Raw genomic sequence first — 23321 nt, 5'->3', positions numbered from 1 at the left:
GTTAATGTTTCCTTGGAGCCCTCATTTAAAATCTTTTGATATTAGTCTATCCTCTCATTTTATGAACTTAACAAAAAGTTCTGAGCAAATACAATGTGTCTAGCTAGCACCGTACTAAGTTTAGGAAAAACACTGGGCCTCAAATGCTCTGGTCCCTGGCTTATCAGGAAAGACAGATGATTACAACACAACATAGCGAATTCAGTGATTCAGAATTACCTGTGACACTATGGAGGCATGGAATTGGGGCTCTAATTCAGTCTGGGGACGCTGAGTCTGAGCCTGAGTCTCTAAGACTGAGCAAATTAGCTAGGAGGGCAGTTAACTTGGGAAGGTGTAGGGAAGAGTATAGTACAGACTGAAGAATGGAGTGGGTAAGTAGCTAGGGGTATATTCTGGAAGCTACAAGTCATTTTATGTAGCAGAGAGTTCAGTGGAAACTGGTGAAGAGGCCTAAGGCCTGTCTTGAAATAGGAAGTAGGGTGCCACTAAGGCATTTAGGTAGGGAGACAAAGAGGTCAAATTTGTTTCGGATTGCCAACAGGGACTGTGAATTTGATGAGAACAAGAAGGGAGGTGGGAAGACAAGACAGGAGAGTATATAGCAGGAGCTCTCTGACAGAGAACGTGAGAGCAGGAGCAAGTCTGGCAGGAAAATGATGCATTCATGTTGAGCTTCCAGGCAAAGATGTCCAGCATGATTGGACGGGTATCTCATCTGAAACCTCAGAGAATACACTATGATCCTACATAGAAAGAGACTCGAGAGAGATGTGGGGGGAATTCCCTGGCAGTCCAGTGGTTAGCACTCTGCCCTTTCACTGTCGAGGGTGTGGATTCAATATGTGGTCAGAGAACTAAGATCCTGCAAGCCGAGTGGTGCGGCCAGAAAAAGAGATGTGGGAAAAGGTTAACTTTGCTTAACTCTTAATTTGTGGTTAATTCTCACTTTCTTAATCTTTTTCTGTACACGTATATTACTTTTATAAATGGGCAAAAGCATAGTTGTTCTAAAGTCTGCTGACTTATCTTCCAAGTTTTGCTCTTTACCCTAAATGGCACCGTACCATATATGCAATATTCTGCGTTTTCACTCACAGTACTATGTCTTCACTAAAAATCATGCTTTCAAAGGAAAAATGCAAATATTTACCAGCCTTCTTAGACTAAACTTCACAATCTGGTTTAGCTGGACTCCATGCAGATACAGTAAGACAGAAAAATCTCTTGAGAATAAACCAGTGTTCACAGCACGTTAAGTGGTCTCTTGAAGGAATAATCACGGGCAGCCCTAATGTTCTGTCACTAGTGATGGCAGAACAAATGCAAACCTGAAATGTAGCTCAGGGTCTCCTCAAAGTCTGACTCGCAGGACTGTGTGAGGAGGTACGGGCTTTTCTGACATGGTCTGGGGATGATGGGCCCCGCCGAAGAGCGGTAAGGAAAAGCAGGGTGGGTCCACTTGAACTTCCTTCCCACAACAAATGGGCCATAGTCTGTGATTCGCATCATCGACCAGATTGATGGCTGACTTTAATGGAGCACACATACTCAAAAGCTGTCACTGAGCATTTGCTACTTTTAATTCATTAGAGGAAAAGAACCATCACTACAATATTCAATAACTTATTTCCACTATGCTCAAAGCAACTTATATTATAAATTCTTTGGTATAGTATCACCAGTTTATCCTATTTCTTTAAACCATTAAAAAAATCAAAGTATAGTTAATTTACAATGTTGTGTTAGTTTCAGGTATACAGCAAAGTGATTCAGTTATACATATACATATATATCTATTCTTTCTCAAATTCTTTTCCATTCTAGGTTATTACAAGATACTGAATCTAGTTCCCTGTGCTATACAATAGGTCCTTGATGTTTATCTATTTTATATATGGTAGTATGTGTATTGTTAATCTCAAACGCCTATTTAATCCCCCCTCCCTTCCCCTTTGGTAACCATAAGTTTGTTTTCTACATCTGTGGGTCTATTTGTTTTGTAAATAAGTTCATTTATATCATCTTTTTAGTTTCCACATAGAAGTGATATTTTTGTCTTTCACTTAATATGACTGATAATCTCTAGGCATCCATGTTGCTGCAAATGGCATTATCTCATTCTTTTTTTATGGCTGAGTAATACTCCATTGTATATATATCCCACATCTTTATTCATTCATCTGTCGATAAGACACTTAGGTTGCCTCCATGTCTTGGTTATTGTACATACTGCTGCAATGAACATTGGGGTGCATATATCTTCTCGAATTAAAGTTTTCTCCTTACCAGCTTGTTCTAATCCATATAAGCACTGTAAGGCTATACACTGTGTTTACATGCCAATGGCATCTATTTCTAGCCATGTGATGCACTTCTCAGTTATCAGTAGAGGTAAATGGAATACTTGGGTGAGGAGAGTGATTTACGCCAAGTTTTCGAGAGATTAATTTTCTCCAGTAGTAGTTCAACATATTAACTTTTGCTTTCTAGATTGTAGGTGGGGGTAAAAGTGTCAAGATTCTGCAGATTTCAAAAAAGGCAGGTGGAATTACTGTCAGGAAAACATAAGCACCATAGTCAAGGTTTTAAAAACGTGATCTGTAATCTAAATGGGCTCAGTTCCTAACAGAGAGAAACTGGCTAGTACACACAGTATAGACTTTATTTGGGAAACATACTGCCAACTTGGAGAAGTTATCAAAAGACAAAAAACAGAAGAGAATAAAAATTTGATCTTTAAAATAAAATCACATACTAGATTCTTATGTGAAATCTCCTAATTTTTAACTCAGAAATGCTATGGATGTTTAGGGAGTGAAACAGAAAACCAAATACAGGGAATCAGACCAAAATTATCTAAGGTTAATGTCCATTTCAAGTAGATGACAAAGATAGATAATACAGCTGACCCTTGAACATTATGCAGGGGTTCAGAGGTACCGACCTGTGCTGAGTGAAATTCCCCTTACGGCCCTCTGGATCTGCAGTTCCACATCCACAGATTCAACCAAATGTGGATCATGAAGTACTGTAGTACTGTAATACTTATTTATTGAAGAAAATAAAGTGGACCCACACAGTTCAAACCCTTGTTGTTCAAGGGCCAATTGTATAATTTGAAAAGACTGGTGTGGTGTTTTTCACATTTGAAAATTCTGATCATAAGAATTACCCAAGGCACTTCTTACAGATAGAGTCTGAGACTCATTCTCTTTCCATTCGGGCTCAGTGGGTGGTAGGTTTTGACTGGGGACCAAGAATTTGTATTTTAAGCACCTCAAGTGGTTCTAATAATCAGGCAAATTAGGGAAATAGTGGTTAAGAGAGAAACAACAGCAACAATGCCACCACAGCTCCCGTCCCCTTACTCACTGACTGCCCACCAAACTTCCTGAGAATGAGAAAACTCAACTGAAATTGAGGAACTGTCCATAGAACACTGTTTATTTCAAGTCCAAAGCACAACATTACTCATTTTTCTTAACAGACTGCATAATTTTTACTGCATGAATATTTACGGTTTCTCTATTCACAAGTGTAGATTTACTTCTTAACTTTAGGCTCAAATGATTCATATATATCAGTTTACTCCAGAGGACACATACTCTAACAAATCTGTTCAGAAAATATTTTACATAAAAACACACAAATCATTTACCAAGACTCTTCAGTTGTTACAAACAGTCTTCAGCAAAGATCTGGCTGAAGTTCATCATTTTCTACAAAACATTCCAAGACTTAATACAATAGAATGTAGTATTTTACATACTTTAGCTTATTACTGCAGTTAAAAGTTCCTCTTTCTTTGATGGCTTCTGCATATATTATACTCATAAAGCAGGAGAATTCTTTTCTCTAACTGCTGACTTATTAAATAGAATTGTCTTTTTTGGTATAACTTGTCTCCAATTAAGAACCTAAATAGTCATGATGAAATCAAATAATGGACACATATAGGGCTTGTAGTAAGAGCTTTTTCAAACTAATAGAAGAATTTAATACCTATCAATCAGTATAATATCCTTTATTGTTTTGTGTTCAATAACTACCACCTGGAGTGCTATTACTTCTAGTATTATCAGTTGGCATCAAAATATAAAGAAAAAATATGTACATTTTAATATATCAATTCTTACCTGAATAATCTCAGATCTCTTGAGAATGTTCCACAAAGTGGAATTTCTTCCTAAAGTTACAGTGAATGTGGTACAATGTGTACAACTTGGTTAACCAGTGCCTGCCTTTCATTTCCAAGATTTTTCCTTATCTTGAATCAAATACACAATCTCAACTCCCATATCATAAATGCACTGGCTTACAGTTTGTATATAAAGTCCAACTCAAGCTTATTTTGGTTTATTGTACATGCTTTATTAAAATGGTACGGGTATTTACAGTATCTGCAGATCCCTTCCAAGGTGCTCTCACACACACTCAGACACACCCACACGACATCCATACTACGGCCTCATGCACCCACACCAGTGAGATGTGAGAGTCAAGACTCCTAAAATTAGGCAGCTGTTGGGAACAGAGTTGTTGATTTGTTTTTCAATTTTTTTTTGAAAAGAGAAAAGCATGGGGGAATGCATTTGGCCATGACAATACTAATTAAGTTTGTGTATATTAACATATATGGCAGTAACACTGAATATTCCTTTTACATTCTATATACACAGAATGACATCAAGGTTTTGCGGTCAACAGAATATTCCAACTTCAGTCTCAATGCTGCTTGTAGTGACTTCTGAATTCACATAGGGGCTTTCCCTAAAAATAATTCAAGTCGATGTAAGTGAAATAAGGCACAATTAATATTGGTTTGATCTAGGGGAAGGAAAGGGATAAAAACCAGTTTCAAATGATCTGTTGGGGAATTAGCTTTGACTTAAATCCACCTGAAATCCCTTTTTTTTAATTTCCAAAAATTTCTTAGAAATAAAGGTTTTTTTCTTTTCTCTGACAAAACCCAAAAAGAAAAGCTCAGGGATTCACATCTTAGTGTTTCAGTAGCCTTAACTACTCAGACTGATGGGCACCACCCCCCAGCTCCTGCCCAGGTCTCCTCCCTCCCTCATTGCTAAAACAGACCCAACGCACGAAGTAGGAATTCCTTGCTGTTTTTTTTGAGGAGATCTGTACACTTAAGTAGCAAATATGTATCAGGTTGTCTTTGATTTAAAAAAAAAAAAAACAGAGAAAAAGAAAAGTAATCTTGTGACTTTCTTGCTCTTTAAAAAAATCCCTGTCTCCTTCTTTTCAGGATGAAGAAGCCCCACGAGACATTACAAACAACTGCAACAAATTAGTCTGGCAGCATAATGTCTAGTATTCAAATCTTCATAGTGAGACTCATTTAGCTTGTACAAACAATCTGTTGAATGTTTTTTTGCAGCAGGTGAACCAAACCCAAAGACGCTGGACATTCTGTGAAAGGGAGTAAGAATTGCAGTTCTGAAGGCCCCTGACTTTGGTTGTTTACAAAGTTCAATCCTGTTTATTGTGATCCTTGGTATCTTCTTCATCTGTATATTCTGATGGTTCTTCCCCTGGTTTTAGGAGTCTGCCTACATAATCATATTTTTCTGAAAGATACATCAAAAGAAAATCAGTAGTGATCAAATTTGTCTCACTATTCCATTATACAGCAGGGAAGCTGTATGCTTCCTTTAGAGTCATATAGAACAAGATAAGTTTTTCCTATTGTTTACCTTGTCCAGTCTTTGTACTCATGTAACACTTGAACAAAAGAAAACAGGGTCAGGGAACTCATAAAGCTTGGGAATTGTGCTTTGCAGTACAGTGTTCCATACAACCAGTTCTTAATCAAGGACACTGCATCAGAATCACTTGGAGACCTTTAAAAAAAAAAAAATGCACACCCAGGACCCATCTTGGCGTCACCCATGTCAGGCTCTTGGAATAGGTATGAGGACGTGTACTTTAAAACTGGTTAAACTCTAATGTGCACTGTGAGTCTCAGAATAGTTCTTTAAATTTTAATAGCCCAAAGTATTGTAATTAGATAGATAAGTTGGCAATGTAGGGCATTTCCAACAGTTAGAAGACCATAAAAAAGTTAATGGTTACTTTCTTGGGGAGAAAGAGTACATGAGGTGGAAAATCACATGGAAAGTAGATCCAACCAGGAAATAATTCTTGGGGAGAAAATGTGACACATGCTAGTAGTCCCTAAGAAAACAAACCAAATGAGAAGATGAAAATTCACTCGTTACTTATTATCCTGTGTTCTCTGAGGTCCCAATATGTGGTGCCTAGTACATTATTGTTCTTTCTCCTATCAAATTCTCTTCTTAGATCTTGGTTACATTGCTTGTTTTTATGTTACCAGGTGTTTAATTTAGAACATCGTTATGTGCAAGGTGATAACATGTTTAGTCATTTCTTGGTCAAGACTCTGAACCTAGTTTAAGCAAATTAACTGACAAACTGAGAGGATAAGATAGGAGGACTGCTTTGTATAGCAAAACCAGTATAAGTGCCAAGAAGCCAGAAGAAGTATTCCAAGGGATCCAAAGGTCACATAAATAGCAGTCCAGAGTGTTCACAGAGGCGGTAAAAATTGATGTCATGAGCATGTAATGAAGGAGAATGACATTTTTCCTTTATGGTTTGAAGGTAAGATCAAGAAAATCATTTTAGAATAAACTAAAATTACAATATCAATATCACTAATTAATTGTTTTAAATAATTAATTGTTTTAAATATAAATATATTAGTTGTTTTAAATTGTTTTAAATTCTATATTTAAAAAACTATACCTTAATGAACAAGCCTTATAAGACTAAAGGTGTCACAATTTTTATAAATTTTATAGTTTGTAACAAGCCAATTTTTAAATATGGATTTTATAAATAATAACAATCATTTTGATAGTTAGCTATGTTTATCATCAAATAATGATGGCAGTGAAAACAGACAGCATCCTTAGGCTCTTTAGTAATGAAACAGTATGTACTTTCTTTGGCCATATATTTAATATTTGCAAAGAACCCAACAAAATGAAGGTACCTTTAAACTGCATTTCCCATTCTCGAACACTCTCCATTTGTACGGCATTCAAATCTGAGAGATCATCATATTCATCTTTAAGTGCATCTTTATCTAGGCAAAATGTCGCCAGTCCTCTGGAGGCATCCCTACCAGCAAATATTCCATATGGACCCGCTGGGAAAAAAAAGAAATTGTTTAGATTATCTAACCCTATTTTAGAATGTCTCAAATGAAAAGGTCAAATAAAAGAAACCTCATGACTCTTATTTGGTACACAGCCTTAATTTCAAAACATGCACAGACACTAAATAGGATAATGAGAAGAAATTTCTTAGAATGAGGTAACTCTATATGTACAGGCACAGAAAGAAGTCCATGATATAGTAACTGAAAAAAGCAATTCAGCAAATTATATAGTATGACTCACTTTGAACTAAAAAAAGATATACATGTATGCACATTTCACCCACGTTTGTATATGCACAAAAAAAACACCAGGAAGAATACAGACCAAGCACTTTACAGTGGCAACATTTCTGGAGAATGGAGAGGAAAATTTTACTTCACATATAACAGAATAAAGCATTTTCTAATGAGAAGTACACAAGTAGAAAAAAATGGAAATCCCCTGATTTTTAAATGAGCAAAAAAATGATTATAGCCATATTCATACTTGAAAGCATTTAGGAAATTGAAGGTTATGTGTCAGAAAAGCATCTATACTTTTAAGAATAGAATTCAAAAATTTACTTAAATAGACAAAAATCTAAACATTTATGAACGTTAATTTGAATTATAGAAAGCACTGCACCATAAAGTTCACTGGATGTAGGAAAACTCGTTTCTTTTAAAATTTGTTGCATGGAACAAAAAAGTGGCCTTAATAAATTTAAAAGTAGCATTACTAGGTATTAATATATTAACATGAAAATAAAGGCAATACTTCCAGTAAAGTACTTTTTCCTGCTTTCCCGTTCTTAAGTACTTTCCATATTGCTGCTTAATATTAGGTGACTATCACAATTATCATTTAAGGGTTATATATTTTCCCACTGAGTGGATATACCTATAATTTATTTAATCATTCCCCTATTAATATAAACTTAGGCTATCATTTTATACTTTTAAATGTCTTCTATATAAGAAAATGGGACACTATTTACAATGGGCCAACATTTGTAACTTTCAAACTTTGCCCATTATCTCAACTGACATTCAAAAAGGTATGACAACTGACATTCAAAAAGTGTTTAAGAGAAGGAAATTTAATACTGTTTCTATTTACAGAGTAAAATCTGAAGTTCTTTAATTGGAGTTAATTATTTTGGAGAAACATTAACTTTTTTTCTTTTAAATTTAAGCATAGTTAATTTACAATGCTGCTCATTTTAAGTGTACAGCAAAGTGATTCAGATATATATATATTCTTTTTCATTATAGGTTATTACAAGATAATGAGTATAGTTCCCTGTGCTATACAGTAGGTCCTTGTTTACCTATTTTATATATAGTAGTGTGTATATGTTAAGCCCAAACTACTAATTTATGCCCCCCCATCCCCTTTGGTAACCATAAGTTTGTTTTCTAAGTCCGTGAGTCTATTTGTTTTGTAAAAAAGTTCATTTGTATCATTTTTAAAGATTCCACATACAAGTGATATCATATGATATTTGTCTTTCTCTGTTTGACTTACTTCACTTATGATAATCTCTAGGTCCATCCATGTTGCTGCAAATGGCATTATTTCATTCTTTTTATGAGAAACATTTAATTTTTTTTTGTTTTTTGGCTATGCCACCTGGCTTGCGGGTCCCCGACACCAGGGATTGAGCCCCAGCCCTGGCAGTGAAAGTACCAAGTTCTAACCACTGGACCACCAGGGAATTCCCAAAGTTAACTTCTAAAACTAAGCAAGAACAGTCCCTAGGGAAAGAAAAGCAGTCCACCTTAAAGCAATTGTGTTTTTTTGTGGTATAACTCCACATGCTTTGTGGCAATGGCTGTTTTCAGGAGATGGAGAATATATATATATATATATATATACACACACACACACACACACACACACACACAGACACACACATACACATTTATGTATATATAGAGAGAGAACTAATGTGGTTTTTTTTCTTAAGAAGCAACAATGACAAAAAAAAATCTGTGAATAATATATAGCCTCTTAATGCTAACTGGACCAATGCTTACAAACTTAAAACAGTGATTAGTCAAACACACAAAAGAAAAAATAAAATTGATCAAGGCTATAAAAAACTACAAATGTAAAATGAGAATTTCAACTTTTTGGAGAATTTCCTAGCAATCTCACTTTCCTCTCTCACAGTATTGCAAAGTGGAAGGGACAGTTTTTGCCCTATCTGGCAGACAAACTGAAACAGAGGCATTCAGTGCCTTGCCTAAAATTACTGACAGAACTGGGAAGTAATATTTCCACTTTTCTGACTACCTCAAACACAGCACATCTTGAGAAAACACACAGGGGACCCACAAACCCAAAGATGGAGTGACAATCCTGAAAACTGGAGCATTTCACTAATCACAAAATTTCAGGGAAATGGCTATTTTAGAATACCTGTTAAATCAAAATGGAAGAGCATTAACAAGAAAAGCTTTTTTTTTTTTTTTTTTTAGAAATCAACAGCTTTTCTTAGCATTGTGTTATAATATTTACCTCCATGGCCTACAAAAGTCAATCTACTTCAGGATACTTCACAGTATCAACCTTAAAATATATCCAAATGGTAAACAGGAGAGAAGAAAAGATGATCACTATAAAAAATAGGAGTCATAAAACCCTCCATCTTTGAGTATATTAACATATAACAGTGTATTCTTTAGTAAAATTGTCTGCCAACTTCTCTTAAGAGGGAATGATGTTCTTTTTTTTGTTTGGCTAACTTAGAGTGAACTTGAGTCAACAGTTAATAACCCAAGCCTAATTCTAGACAAAATGATGTTTTGTTAACTCTTGAAAAGAATGACTCAGTGATTAACATATTTTCCCACTCTCTGTATTGTGCTCTCCACATGTTTCGAATTTCCCTCAAGAAGCATTTAACTTCTGAAAAGGTTTTTTTGAAAACAGTTTTCTTTACTTTTTCCTGTAAGACCATAAAGAACGTAATATAAAGATTCAGAACTAGAGTTGGAAAAGGATGAGTTAGTTGCTCAGAAAAAGGAGGATTTGAGGTCCAGTTAAAGTATATTTCTCTGCATCCCTAACACAATCAGAACCATATCTGAGAAGTCAGTAATACCTCCCCTTTCCACTACCTCCTTACATAACAGACCTAAATGTTACTGATTCTAATATTTTGATAACTACTCTTGGCTATCCATAATACTATAATAGCAGAGAGCTACCCAAGGAAAGCAAATTTTAAATGGTATTAGGTCTTCAGTATGGTATAATTTACACACACACACACATCTAGCTTACATAAATTAATCAGATTGTTTAGATTAAGGCTCATTTAGATATTAACATTTCAGTAATAACTAAGCGAATTATACTCTTGCTTTATCAAAGACTAAAATATAGTGCTGATACAAAACTAGATTTACAGTTTCAAGAAAATTCTTGCTACAAAAAATGCACCCAATTATTTAGCCAAGACAGATTCTCTTAAATATACATATATAACAAATATTCTAGGACATCATTTTAACAATAAATTTTACTTCCACGATATTGTTAAATACACCAAAATGACATTATACTAGTTAGAATTCAGATTTCATTAACAGTTTTAAGAGTTAACACCACTTATGATACAGATTTTTAAAGTTCAAAAATCAGTAAATCTACTAGTTATTGTATCCTGAAACTGCTTACTTTAATACAATCAAGTGACAATGGGGTGACATTTTTGAAGGCAACAACATATGGTCACTGTAAAACAATGTTTTAAGAATAATTTAATGAGCAAAAAATTCCAGGAGGAAGTAAATATCTAAAATATGTAACATAATTTTATGAGTATTAAGATGATTATGTATCTACATTAGCATTTATGAAAGAGAAAATTCCAGAATGTTTTAGTTATTTCCATGGTATAAAAACCATAGCTCTCAGAGACATTATTAAAGTTTATAAACAGCCCAGTTTTCTGGCATGTTCTGACAATAGTCTTCTGTGATTATTAAAGTAAGTTAAAAAAAAATCTAATAATACTTGGTATTGAGTAATTTATTCCAAATAAGGTTATAATGTCCCTAGGAACAAATGAAACAATATGTAAAAGTGACTAAATGAAACCCAACTAATAGATATTATTTTTTTATACTTAGTTCTAGGAACTCCCAGGACTTTTAGAGAGAAGGCAGCATGGTAAAACTGAAAGAATACCTCTTAAGTTAAGATACCTGGGTTCAAGGCCGCACCCTACATTTGACACTGGGCAAATTTTACATGCCTAAAATTGGAGGTCAAACCAGATAATCTCTTGACTACTATAATTCTAAGAGGAACTGAAAACTTAACCTTGTTTCTAAAATTCAAACTAGGAGGCTCTCAGCAATACTGTGGGTTGAGCTAGTGGCCCTGGCCCCAGGGCTCAAGGCTGGGCTGGGGGCAGGGAAGACTTTGAAAAATTAAAACCCCAGGCCTGTGCCGTTTGTGGAAGTGGGGCCTGAGTCTACCTAGCCCAGGTAGAATGAGAACTCTAAGGTGAAAAAAATACAATAGCATGGATTTAAATATCTGTTGGAATTTAGCAAACAGTAATGGTAATACAGCAAGTATTGGGAAAAAGAAATTATTCTATAAATGGTGTTGGGATAACTGAACAGCCCTCTGTAAGAAAACAAAAACAAAAGTTGGATGCTTACTTCACTTCTTAAAACAAAATAAATTCCAAGTGGAACTAACAAACTAAAACCATAAAAGTATTAAGAAACTACAGATTTTTAAAAATAATCTTTAAGTGCAAAAAAGCTTTAAGTATGATACAAAACCCAGCAGCAATAAAAGTCATGATCGAAAAAATGTGGCAAAAAATATATGAATAGATAATTTGTAGGAAAGGAAACGTAAATGACTCAAATTTTTGAGGATGTCCAACCTCACTGAGAAATGTAAATTAAAATAATATTGAAATACTATTTTAACTTCTCAGATTGACGAAGACCAAAAAGTTTAATATCACATTTTTGGCAAGAGGGTGAGAAACAGGCATTTTCGTGTGAGTGTAAATTGGTCCAATGTCTCTGGAGGGCAATTCAGAAATAAGTACCCAAATTAAAAATGTCCATACCCTAAGACTAGTAATTTTACATCTAGGAATTTATTTTATAGATAATTATGATTTTACTCACCTTTAAAATGATACATGAATATTTAGAGCAGTACCATGTGTAATAAGAAATTGGAAACAAAGGTTCATTAAAAGTGGACTATTATGATATATTCATATAATAGAATTTATGCACACATTCAGAAGAATGAAATGGTTCTCTTTAAACTGATATGAAAGGCTCTCAATATATTAAAATATTGTTAAAGGTTTGTATAGTATGCTACCATTAGTGCATGGGAGGGGTGACATACCCACATGCTTTCACTTGCAGAGAATAGCTCTGGAACAAGACTCAGATACTCAGATTGGTTCCTCACCTCTAGGGAGGGGAACATGGTGGCTGGGTTGTGGGAAGGAGACTATCTTTTACTATATACCCTTTAAAATTTTTCTATCTTGAGCACGTATTACCTAATAAAAATTTTTTTTTTCAAAAACTTCCATTAGGCCCTATTTTGAGGCATACCCCAAACCACTCCACAGGGAGACTTCCACAACCCAAGCCTCATGGAACATCACAGAAAATATTCAAGAAACAAAAAGATAGCAATTGCTGAAGTTTGTAATAAAAGTTATAACTACATGAAGAAACAAACTACCATGGAGGAGTGAGCACACAGAACAGATATAAGAAATGGTATCCCAAGAATAAGGATAACAGAAGCAGATTAAAGAGATATAGTATGTTTACTTAAAATTATTAAGAAATTAAGGGGACTTCCCTCGTGGTCCACTGGTTAAGAATCCACATTCCAATGCAGGGGATGCTGGTTCGATCCCTGGTCAGGGAATTAAGATCCCACATGCCGTGGGGCAAATGAGCCCGCATGCTGCACTACTGAGCCTGCGCACCTCAACTACAGAGCCTGTGTGCCGCAAACTACAGGGCGCATGTGCTCTGGAGCCTGCACACCACAACTACAGAGCCCCATGCACCGCAGCCACTGAGCCTGCACTCTGGAGCCCACACGCCACAATGAAAGATCCTGCGTGCTGCAACTAAGACCCAACACAGCCAAAAATAAAAGTTAATGTGTATCTACTAAGAGTTCCAGAAAAAGTAATAAAGAGAATGGGAGAGACAATAACTGAAAAGATAATGTGTTCAAATTTTTTAAAATAAACTAATGACACATATCCTCAGATTTTAGTAGAGCCTGGCACATGTTAAAAAAAAACATTATCGGGGGACTTCCCTGGTGGCGCAGTGGTTAAGTATCCACCTGCCAATGCAGGGAACACGGGTTCAAGCCCTGGTCTGGGAAGATCCCACATGCCGCGGAGCAACTAGGCCCGTCCGTGCACCACAACTACTGAGCCTGCACTCTAGAGCCTGCGAGTCACAACTACTGAGCCCACGTGCCACAACTACTGAAGCCTGCATGCCTAGAACCTGTGGTCAGCAATAAGAGAAGCCATCACAATGAGAAGCCCGCATACTGCAATGAAGAGTAGCCCCCGCTCGCCACAACTGGAGAAAGCCTGCACGCAGCAACAAAGACCCAACACAGCCAAAAAAAAAACAGAAAACAAAAAACTAAAAAACCATTATTGAGGATCTGAGTTAAAAAAACAGTTAACCCACAATTTTATATCCTACATCTATACTATTATTCCTGAGTGAGGGCAGATAGACACAGAATTTTTTTCTATCAATGAAAAAAGCTATAGGACGTACCTCACTAAAATGAAAACTGAACCCTGAACAAAGGAATGAGATGCAAGAAATGACAGTGAATAAAGAAAATGGTAACTATGTTGGTAAATTTAAATGAAGATCGACTATTAAAAAAAAAGTTAATAATTTAACCGATTTGGGGGTAGAGTTTTAAAAACTGCAGTAAAACTAGAAGTCTAATAGTAATAACAGAAAATGGAATGTGGGAGGGATTAGAGTTAATGCTTTCTAACCAGGGCCACAATATATGGCTGTGTACCATATAACTCCAGGGGACACCATTTACATTTGTATACATGATAGTTTTGTGTATTTAATATTAAGAAATATTCTGTCAAATGGCAGTGAAGTGTCTTAAAGAGACAGTTCTTTCTAATTCATACAAAAATGTTTGGTTAACATTCTTATATTGTATAGCAAAAACTTAAGGAAAAGAATCTTATCACCAAAAGAATAGAAATAGAATGCATCCAAATCAGTAGGGGGATGTGAAACAGAAACAGACACACAGACATAGAGAACAGACTTGTGGCTGCCAAGGGGCGGGTGGAGTGGGGGAGGGATGATTGGGAGTTTGGGGTGAGCAGATGCAAACTAGTATATAGACAACGGATAAACAAGGTCCTACTGTAGAGCACAGGGAACTATATTCAATATGCTGTGATAAACCACAGTGAAAAAGAATATAAAAAAGAATGTATATGTATGTATAACTGAAACACTTTGCTGTATAGTACAAATTAATACAACATTGTAAATCAACTATACTTCAATAAAATAAATTTTAAAAAAATCAGTAGGGGAGAAAACGTGGAAGGAATAAAAAATAAACTGATTAAGTTGGTAAAAGACAGTATTGATATTAAATTTAATGAAAAATCCAGGTATATGTTATTTATAAGGAAAAAACCCCACAAATTGGTTAAAAGTAAAAGGATGGAAAAAAAAGCACTGAGGTAACACCAATCAAATGAAGCCTCAAGTCAAATCTGAAAATCAGTAAGGGTGATAAGGATGTTTCTTCCTCTGCCGATTAACACAGTATCAGTTCTAGATCTAGTGCTTAGATAGCTTCAAAACATTGATATACCCAATCTTTGTAAGGCTGACTCCTTCAGGTTTTTGCTTAGGTATCAATCCCCACTTTCTTGACAAACCAATATAAATAGGGTACCTTTCTTAACCATCTGATCTAAATAAAGTCCTTTGTTAACCTCTATTACATATCCTATTTATTTCTTTCACATCATATTTAATTACAGATTATAATCATGTATTGAATGCCTGTTTATCATCTGTCTTCCTCAACAGACCATAAACTCCATGAGGGTAGGGAGGCAAATGTTTTGAAGACTCAGAGAACTCTCATTTCTCAAAACATCTTATCTAGGCAACAATGTAATGAAATCCAGGCAATTCCTTCTTAGAGTTTAAAAGTGGAGATGAAATCCTATATTAAAGATCTTGAGACAAGATGCTGGCTCTAAGAGTACAGCAGTTATTTAGTGATGTCTGTCACAAGTACGTGGGGGAGGAGTGATCTATGTCATACTGTTGAAAGAACTATTATAAAAGAACTTGAATGGCTAACTCCAGATGTTACTAAATGTACTCCTTTCCTCCAACCTGAATAACATCTGCTGGTCTTATACATGCTTTAGGCTATCCTATTATACTTTGTGTTAGTATTTAATACAAATACAATTCCCTCTTAGATTAAAAACATTGGAATGATGTTGAACTCAGAAGAGCCAAACAAGAAGGTACTGTAGAAATTACTAGTATAAATTTGAGCAGAGTATCAAAATTCATCAGAAGACTTAGCTGATCCCTTTATCTGATTGGCAGGTAATGAATAGTAGGTAATGAATGTGTATGGGCATTAGACCTAACACAGACCCAGTTGGCTTCAAAGCAAGAAGCTAGGATGAGAGCTGGGTACTGTCAGTAGGACATTCATGAAGGAATAGGTTTGTCTATATGCCTCAACTGTTGCTTCAGCTGCAATTCTGCAAACTACAAATAAAATTCACATATTGAACATAAAGTTAAAAAAGGAGGAAAGACACATGAAAGGTAAATGTGCTCCTTTCCCCCACCTCCTAAATATTAGGCATCTCATGGGGTACTTCATATATACTTCTTTCCTTCCCAGTGGAATTTAAATGGTATGTTGGAGAAAATACACAGCTTTGGTATATGTCAAAGAATACATGGAATAATGGGGGAAGCTATATATATAAATATCAGAAATGCAGATAAACTATTAGAAAGGTCAATTGTATAATTTCTTGCCATTCTAAAGAATAAAAAACACTGTTTTAATTCCACTGCAGTAATATTACATCAAATTATTTAAAATTATACTATCTGTTGGAGTCTTCCTCATCTATTATGAGTATGGAAACGTGAAATTATATTATGTTGTGATACAGTGGGAGGGGATAGCCTGTGAAGGCTGTTAGACTGGGTTTGATTTCTAGCTTGGCCACTTACTAGATATGCGACTTGGGGCAAAATCTCTGAGTTTCAGTTTCCACGTTTGTAAAATGGGAACATTACTTATTTCCTAGGGCTGTCTGAAAATTAAATGAGATAATAAACCCCAAATGGAGTTTCCTACTCCTTCTACCCTGACCTCTAGAATCAGTGCTGTTGAACAGAACTCAATTGGGAAGATGGAAATGCTCTATAAAGTGCACTGTATAGTACGGTAGCCATGTGGGTACTGAGCACTTGAAATATGGCTAGTGTGACTAAGGAACTCAATTTTTAATTATATTTAATTTTAATTAATTTAAATTTAAAAAGCCACACGTGGCTTGTGGCTACCATATCAAACAGCACAACATAAAGCCATGAAGTGTGTTTCTTTGAGGCTTTAAATCCTTATGGAACTAGGAGAGGGTATAAAAAATAAGAGCAGTGAGATTCTCTTTAAGTTTATCCCAGAATGCAGTATACCTGAAATAGAATAGATAGGCTTTGTGGTCAAATGTATGGATTTGAATACCATGTCTGTGTGATCCAAGCCAATTTACCTCAAATTCCTAAACCTCAGGCTCCCCATCTGAAAAAATACTCACTAATCTCACTGAAGCATTGTGGAGATGACAAATTAATGGATTTGATGTAGTAGCTGTTTAACAAATCTGGTTCCTTTCTCCTCCCACATTCATTGTTTCTTACATGTCCACTTTCCTCACATGCTGGCCAACTGCCTGAACTGTTACTAAATTTAATATTAACAAATGTAGTTAATGCCAACTGTTTGCCAATATGTGTTTACTCCACTAAATTAAACTGCCAATATTTAATTTTTTAAGAACCCAAACTTTAAAAATGTATGGCTAAAAAGAAAAATATCTTCAACACAGAAAAAGCCTCACAAAACAATCTTTTAACTCTAAAACCATTACTGAGAAATGGGAGTAGATATTGGTTAGGCACAGAAACTAGGTTTTCTAGCTCCCTTAGCTCATTCTTTCAGCTACTAAGAGTCTCAGATAAGGATTTTTACTTCTGAATTATTCTGCTACAAAACTGCTTAACTGATTTGAGGACGAAAATAAGAAATTAAAACCAAAACCGAACTTACGTCTGTTTCACCGCCAGAAACTTGGCTTCAAGACTTTTGGGAAGTGTTTTATCTTCTCTTAATGTGAAATATATTCCAAGCCCCTAAGATGATCTGGCTACCTTTAAGGTTCCTTTCAATAATAAAATATTCCAAATATCTCTATTAGGTTGTTAACTGATAACTACTTAGAATGAAATAACTGAATATCACTCTTAGCCTGTTCATTAGGACCTGGAAATCAGTGGAAGCTAACCTAAAGCTGACTCCTCTGTTGTTACGAGGAACCCCCTCACTGGCTCAAGCCACACAAAGGCTATCTACATTGTAATTATGATTCAATTTTAAAATTTCTGTTGCAGAACATTTGCCACTGGATCGTGCCAAACTGTGTCTAAGGCTGTTTCTCCTAGTTATTTTCAGATAGTGGCAAGGCATAATGTGTGAGGACCGATATGCTTCTTTGCACTAATACTTTGGTTGCTTCACTGTCAGTTTAGATAGGGGTACAAAGGCAGAGTTTTTAGTTTGGTTAAGCTCTGTATTAAAAATCTAAACCTGTACACAATTTCTAATCATCGAACACACATACTGTGTAAATCCTTGACTAAAAAAAAAAAATTAACTATTTAATTTGGTCTGTCCGTTTAAATATTGTACTTTGGCCCTACTGTCTTAACCTACATGCTCATAAGTAAACAAAAAAAGTATTAACTATTTCAGCTGATATGAGTAGGCAGACATCTGGTTTTCATTTTTATACAACGAGAAGCAAGTACTTAATAAGCTATCTGTGACTTGGTTGGATTGAATGTACTATAAATATATACAGAAAATACAAGCCACTAAGAAATAAATAGTTCAACATGTAGAATCTCCAATTTCTTACCTCTAATTAACAACTAACCAAAGCACTTCTAAAATATCTTCCAGCCACTAAGCACAGAAATCGTAAGTATATATTTGCAAGTGTCAATAAATCTCATGGACTAACAGATTAAAGAGGAAACCGACTTGTTTTTAGACTTGCCAACCCCCTTGACTTTAAGACTTGGATGTACTCTTTCGAATAACAGGTCACTCTTAGGTCTCTAATTTTATTTACTTTTATTGTAGTCACTTTTTTAAAGCTCAGAATAACTACACAACCAGCATGTACAATGTTGCTCAGTTTTATGGTATGCCAACAGGTTCCATGAGTCTGAACTGAAGTTTATTAACATAATCTGAAATGTATGCTATAACTACATTGTAAAAAAAGGGTTTCTAAACCAAACATCCTATACACACACAGTTCTCTGAAAGCAAAGTTTTAAAAACCTTTAACTTGCAGAACTGGTGCCTGGGGGTATGAATTTATAGCTGTTTTAAGTTTTTGCTCCTCAGTGAAAACACAGTAAATCATAATCAACGTGTAGTTGAATACTTGCCTTCCTACTAAAAAAAAAAAAAAAAAAAAAGGAAAAAGGAAAAAGAGAGAAACCGGACAGGCACGCCTGCTGGGTATATGAGCTCCACCCCCAAAACTCTGGGCGAAGACCTTTGCCAGTATTTATTAGGATCTGCATTCAGGTTTGCCTCATCCCACATATATTGTTAATCTTGAAAAGCACCTTCGTACCAAAACCCATTTAAAAAAAAAAAAAAGAGTCGAGGTGTTGCTTATATGACAGGACTTTACAGAGGGGTTGGGACTTGGAACTCCGTGTACCTAAACGTGGCCTTATGGGGAGTAGTAGAGGGAAAAAGCAGCTCAGTGGCGCGTGCACACACACGCACGCACGCACACACACACTGAGTAAAGAAAGGAAAGCTATGAATTACAGGGCCTAAAACTTTAGGTCCCTACTTTAGAAATCTTTCTTCTCTCCCGCCCCCAACGATCCCAGGAATCAGAAAGCTCAGGAAAGGCTGAGGGCCAGCGTGACTGGCGACAACTAAAAGGATTTTGAAAAATTCAGCACAAGAAAAGGCTGCGAGGAGAAATGGGATAGGAGAAAAATGAAAGATGAGAGCTGGCTCCTGGGGCGACACTGGGACCCCGACTTCGGGGGGGTAAACGCCAGAGGGGCCCGCGGCCGAGGCGTGTGGGGGGCGGGCCGTCTCAGGTGCGGGAGACAAGGCGCAGGGATCCAGATGTCGAGAAGGCTGGCAAGCTAACCCTTTGCCCAGGGGCCTCCCAATCATAAGATGGTCGCGCTTGAGCTGCAGGGGTCCTCCCCCTCCCCGTCCAACTCCTCACCGGGGCCGTAGAACTTGCTGCCTTTGGTCACGTCGAAGACTTTCCCATTGACCGCAAGCAGGATGCGCGGGGTGCGTGACCCGTCGTACTGGCGTAGCTGCTCCAAGCTGAAGTCCCGCTTCTTCATACGAGGCAGAGAGGCAGCGGGGCTCTCCTCGCCCGCCCCGGCCCCGGCCCCCAGACCCCGCCGCCCCCAGCGCACCCACAGCCGGTAGGCCCCCAGCAGCACCAGCGCCACCAGCGCCACGTTCAGCAGCATCTCCCCGCCCCCCGTCAGTAGGGCCAGCGCAGCAGCCGACCAGCCGCCCCCTTCTGCTGCCGCTCCCGCGCCGCCCGGGCTCTCGCTGCTACCGTCGCTGCTGCTCTCGCTGCCACTCCCCAGGGTGCCTAAATTCCCGTCCCCATCACCCGCCGCCATCACTGCCCGCCAGCGCCTTCCTCTCCTCCCCGCCCCTTGCCCTCCCCAACCCCACGGTCGGCCCCGCCCATGTGGGGCCTCCCAGCCAATAGCGTGAGGGTAGGGGGCGGGGTCAGGCCGGCTCCCGACTGGGTGTTGACGCGGTAACGTTGTCTTGGATCTCTCCCTCCCTCCCCCTCCCTCCTTTTGCAGGCCGCGCGCGCTGCGACGCCCCGCCCACCTCGCCCCACACTTCCCTGCTCTCGTCCTTCGCCTCTAGTTGAAGTAGAAGAGGGGGGCGGTCTGAAGAAAACACGCTGCGCCGGCCGCGCGCGCGCGGGCGGGGCGAGACTACGGCGCGTGCGCGGGCCCCACGGCGCCACGCGCTCTCCTTTTCTCAGCAAGCCCTCTGGGAGACACGCTCCTCCCAGTCCCCTCGCTGTGCGCGTGCGCCCAGGGGTCGCTTTTCTTCCCAGGCCAGGGTTCGCGTCCGCAAACTCCCGCCTCTTCGCTTTGGCTCCGCCCGAGAGCTTCATGTGCGCTGAGGCGGCCGCTGAGGCGGGATCCTCCCTGACGCCTTCCCGAGGGTGCGGGTTGGTGGCTAGTGGGAGGCCGCGACATAGTTATAACTGCTTTCGCACACTGAAGAGGGGTGTCTCTTTCTCCCCCGGGCGCCGTCGCGCCTGTCCGGAAGCCCGGAGCGTGGGCGCGCAGGCAAAGCTACAGCCTAGAAGTTTTGGCGAGGAGCTGGAGTCGCCTGGCGCGGAGAGCGCGCACGGAGCTCGCCCAGGGATTGTTTGGCAAAGGGAATCTACGTGCTGTCTGCGCCATTCCCCAGTGGTTTTAGCCAAGGCTGCTCTTGTGGAATTTTCTTTCAGATTTTGTACTAAAGGTGTCGTTTTTCCTTGAACCGTTCTCATTGGTGCGAGAGGCAAGTGGATAGGATGAAGTGGTCCTTTTTTTCGCGTATTTAGCTTTATTTACAGTTTCTTTTCATCTTCCTGGGTCTTGTAGAGTCTTTTAGCCTCTCGAGTCCTTAAAATTCCTGTGTAAATGTCACCTCTGAAGCCTCATTCTGAGCCCCTCACCTCACGCTCTCAGGTCATCTGATGTGCTCCCTCTCAACCCCAGTCTGTTCTGTGTCGCTAGTCCCCGCCCCCGCGCGCGTGTGAACTACCCTTGTGGCGAATGAAGGTTTATCACGGGAGTAACAATTTCGTTTCATCTTGAGGAACTGATGGGATGGAGGAGAGACGTGGGCAAGCAGTGGGGGCGTATGGTATGCTAATTAGGGAAACAGCAAGTGGTCCATTTTGGCTTTAAGTACTGAAGAGGAACAGTCTGGAAGACTTCAGGTTGTAGTCTTCAGTATCGAGGGATAGGCTTGGACTTCATATTGCCGGTTTTGGAGGAGCCTCTGAAGATATGGAAGGGGAAAGTGACAGGATCACAACTCTTCTGTAGAGAGTTCTCTACTAGGATTGGTATGAAAGATTGGAGTGGGGAAAAGAATGGGAAACCAGTTAAGTAGGCTACCGTATTGGTGCAAGGAGTAAGGGAAGTGAGGGAACGCAGGACTAATGACAGCATTAGAGCAGGGGTCTGCAAGCTTTTCTTCAGAGGGCCAAACATTAATATTTTAAGTGCTCTCTGTCATAATTACTCAACTCTGCCTTGTAGTGAGAAAGCAGCCATAGACAATACTTCAAGGAATGAGCTTGGCTGTGTCAATAAAACTTTATTTTTTGGACACTGAAATTTTAATTTGATACAGTTTTAGATATCATGAAATATTCTTTTAACTTTTTTTTTTTTTTTTGGCTGTGCTGCCCAGCATGCAGGATCTTAGTTCCCCAACCAGGGATCGAACTCACGCTCCCTGCATTGGTAGCACGGAGTCTTAACCACTGGACCGCCAGGGAAGTCCCCTTAACTTTTTTTCAATCATTTAAACATGTAAAAAACTTTTTTTTTTTTCCACTTTCCAGAGGTACAAAAACAGCCTACAGGCCATAGTTTGCTGGCCCCTGCTTTAGAGGTATTTTCTTGAGGCAGAGTGAACAAGATTTAATTGGGGGTAATGACCATGTATAGTCTGTAGTCCTCCAATCTAGAATACTTTCCGAAGTTAAAGGGGGCACTGTTAATTACACTGGGAGAATAGGAGTAAAATTAGACTGTCCTAAGCCAACCTCAAGTGGTCATCCTAAGGTTAATGGTTAAGAGAAGTCAAAACTGCTTTAGGACCTGGTAAAGGGAAATGGAAGTGGCAATGATGGAAACAGGGAGCTTGGGAAGACACTGGTTTTAGGGAGAAGATGGCTGCAGCAGTCCCAGGTGTCATATGGTTGGGACAACATTGACAGGCAGGAAGAAACCACTCCAGAGGCTTCATAGCTGGCCACTCCTTATATCTTATTTACCAGAATTGAGTTGCTAGCTAGTCCCTAAAACAGTGACGGACAAGAAGCATGGGATTACCATGATTGGCTAGTGTTTATCTGGCTTTTGACAGTTCTTATACAGGACTATGGCATGCGTTGCTGGACATTTAGCATCTCTGGTGCCTTCCTACTAAATATAGTAGCAACCCCAGGCATTGTGACACCAAAAAAAAAAAAAAAAAAAAAAAAAATCCTTTCCCCTCCATCCCACACACACTCCCTAGAGAAATGATACTGGTTAAGAACCACTGGCTTAGACCAGTTGGGATTTACCTTGGAACTGAATTATGTGTGCATAGTTTTCTTTTTCCTGATTGGTTTGGAGGGAAGAGAGGAACTAAGCAGTATTGAAGTTCTGTTGTCAAGGAAGTAGGGTGGGGAATGGTGGGTAGGTAATTAACATTCTGCCATGAGAATTAAACATTTTCTTTTAGATCCTTGATAAAATAAACATCTCAACTTCACACTTGAAGCCCTTCTTTTTTTTTTGAGTTCCCCTCCACTCCCCACGGGAAAAATCTCTCCCAGTAGGATACTCATTTTTTGAATACTGTAGTAACTTTCAGACTGGTGGCCCGCTCTGTCTTTCCCTCCTTCATTACTACATGAAGGGCCTAGTCCTGTATACTGATTTCCTTTACTCAGATACC

At 38.4% G+C, this 23321-nt stretch overlaps 1 protein-coding gene and 1 long non-coding RNA gene across 4 annotated transcripts in view; one reads left to right on the top strand and one right to left on the bottom strand.

The window, feature by feature from the left end:
- Positions 1–3426: 3426 nt before the first annotated feature.
- Positions 3427–20295, bottom strand: PGRMC2 (progesterone receptor membrane component 2). Of its 2 annotated transcripts, XM_082611744.1 has the most exons (3): positions 19831–20275; positions 7037–7192; positions 3427–5588 (listed from the first exon to the last, which is right to left on the bottom strand). In XM_082611744.1, exons 1-3 carry the CDS (start codon positions 20246–20248, stop codon positions 5491–5493), a joined length of 672 nt encoding a protein of 223 aa, XP_082467870.1. In that variant the 5' UTR covers positions 20249–20275; the 3' UTR covers positions 3427–5490. The 2 variants fall into 2 exon arrangements, with proteins under 2 accessions (XP_082467870.1, XP_082467869.1); XM_082611743.1 differs by lacking the exon at positions 3427–5588 and having other exon boundaries at positions 6903–7192; positions 19831–20295.
- A 486-nt stretch (positions 20296–20781) lies between these two features.
- Positions 20782–23321, top strand: part of LOC309795326 — a 41718-nt gene continuing 39178 nt past the window's right edge. For both annotated transcript variants that reach the window (XR_014292237.1, XR_014292238.1), the window contains exon 1: positions 20782–21158. This is a non-coding gene — a long non-coding RNA (uncharacterized lncRNA). The remainder of the gene's footprint in view (positions 21159–23321) is intronic.

The sequence above is a fragment of the Mesoplodon mirus genome (genome assembly GCF_964341445.2).
Source record: "Mesoplodon mirus genome assembly, chromosome: 2".
Lineage (NCBI taxonomy): Eukaryota > Metazoa > Chordata > Mammalia > Artiodactyla > Ziphiidae > Mesoplodon > Mesoplodon mirus.
Note: the sequence above shows the minus strand (reverse complement) of the source record. Positions and strands in the feature narration are given on the sequence as shown.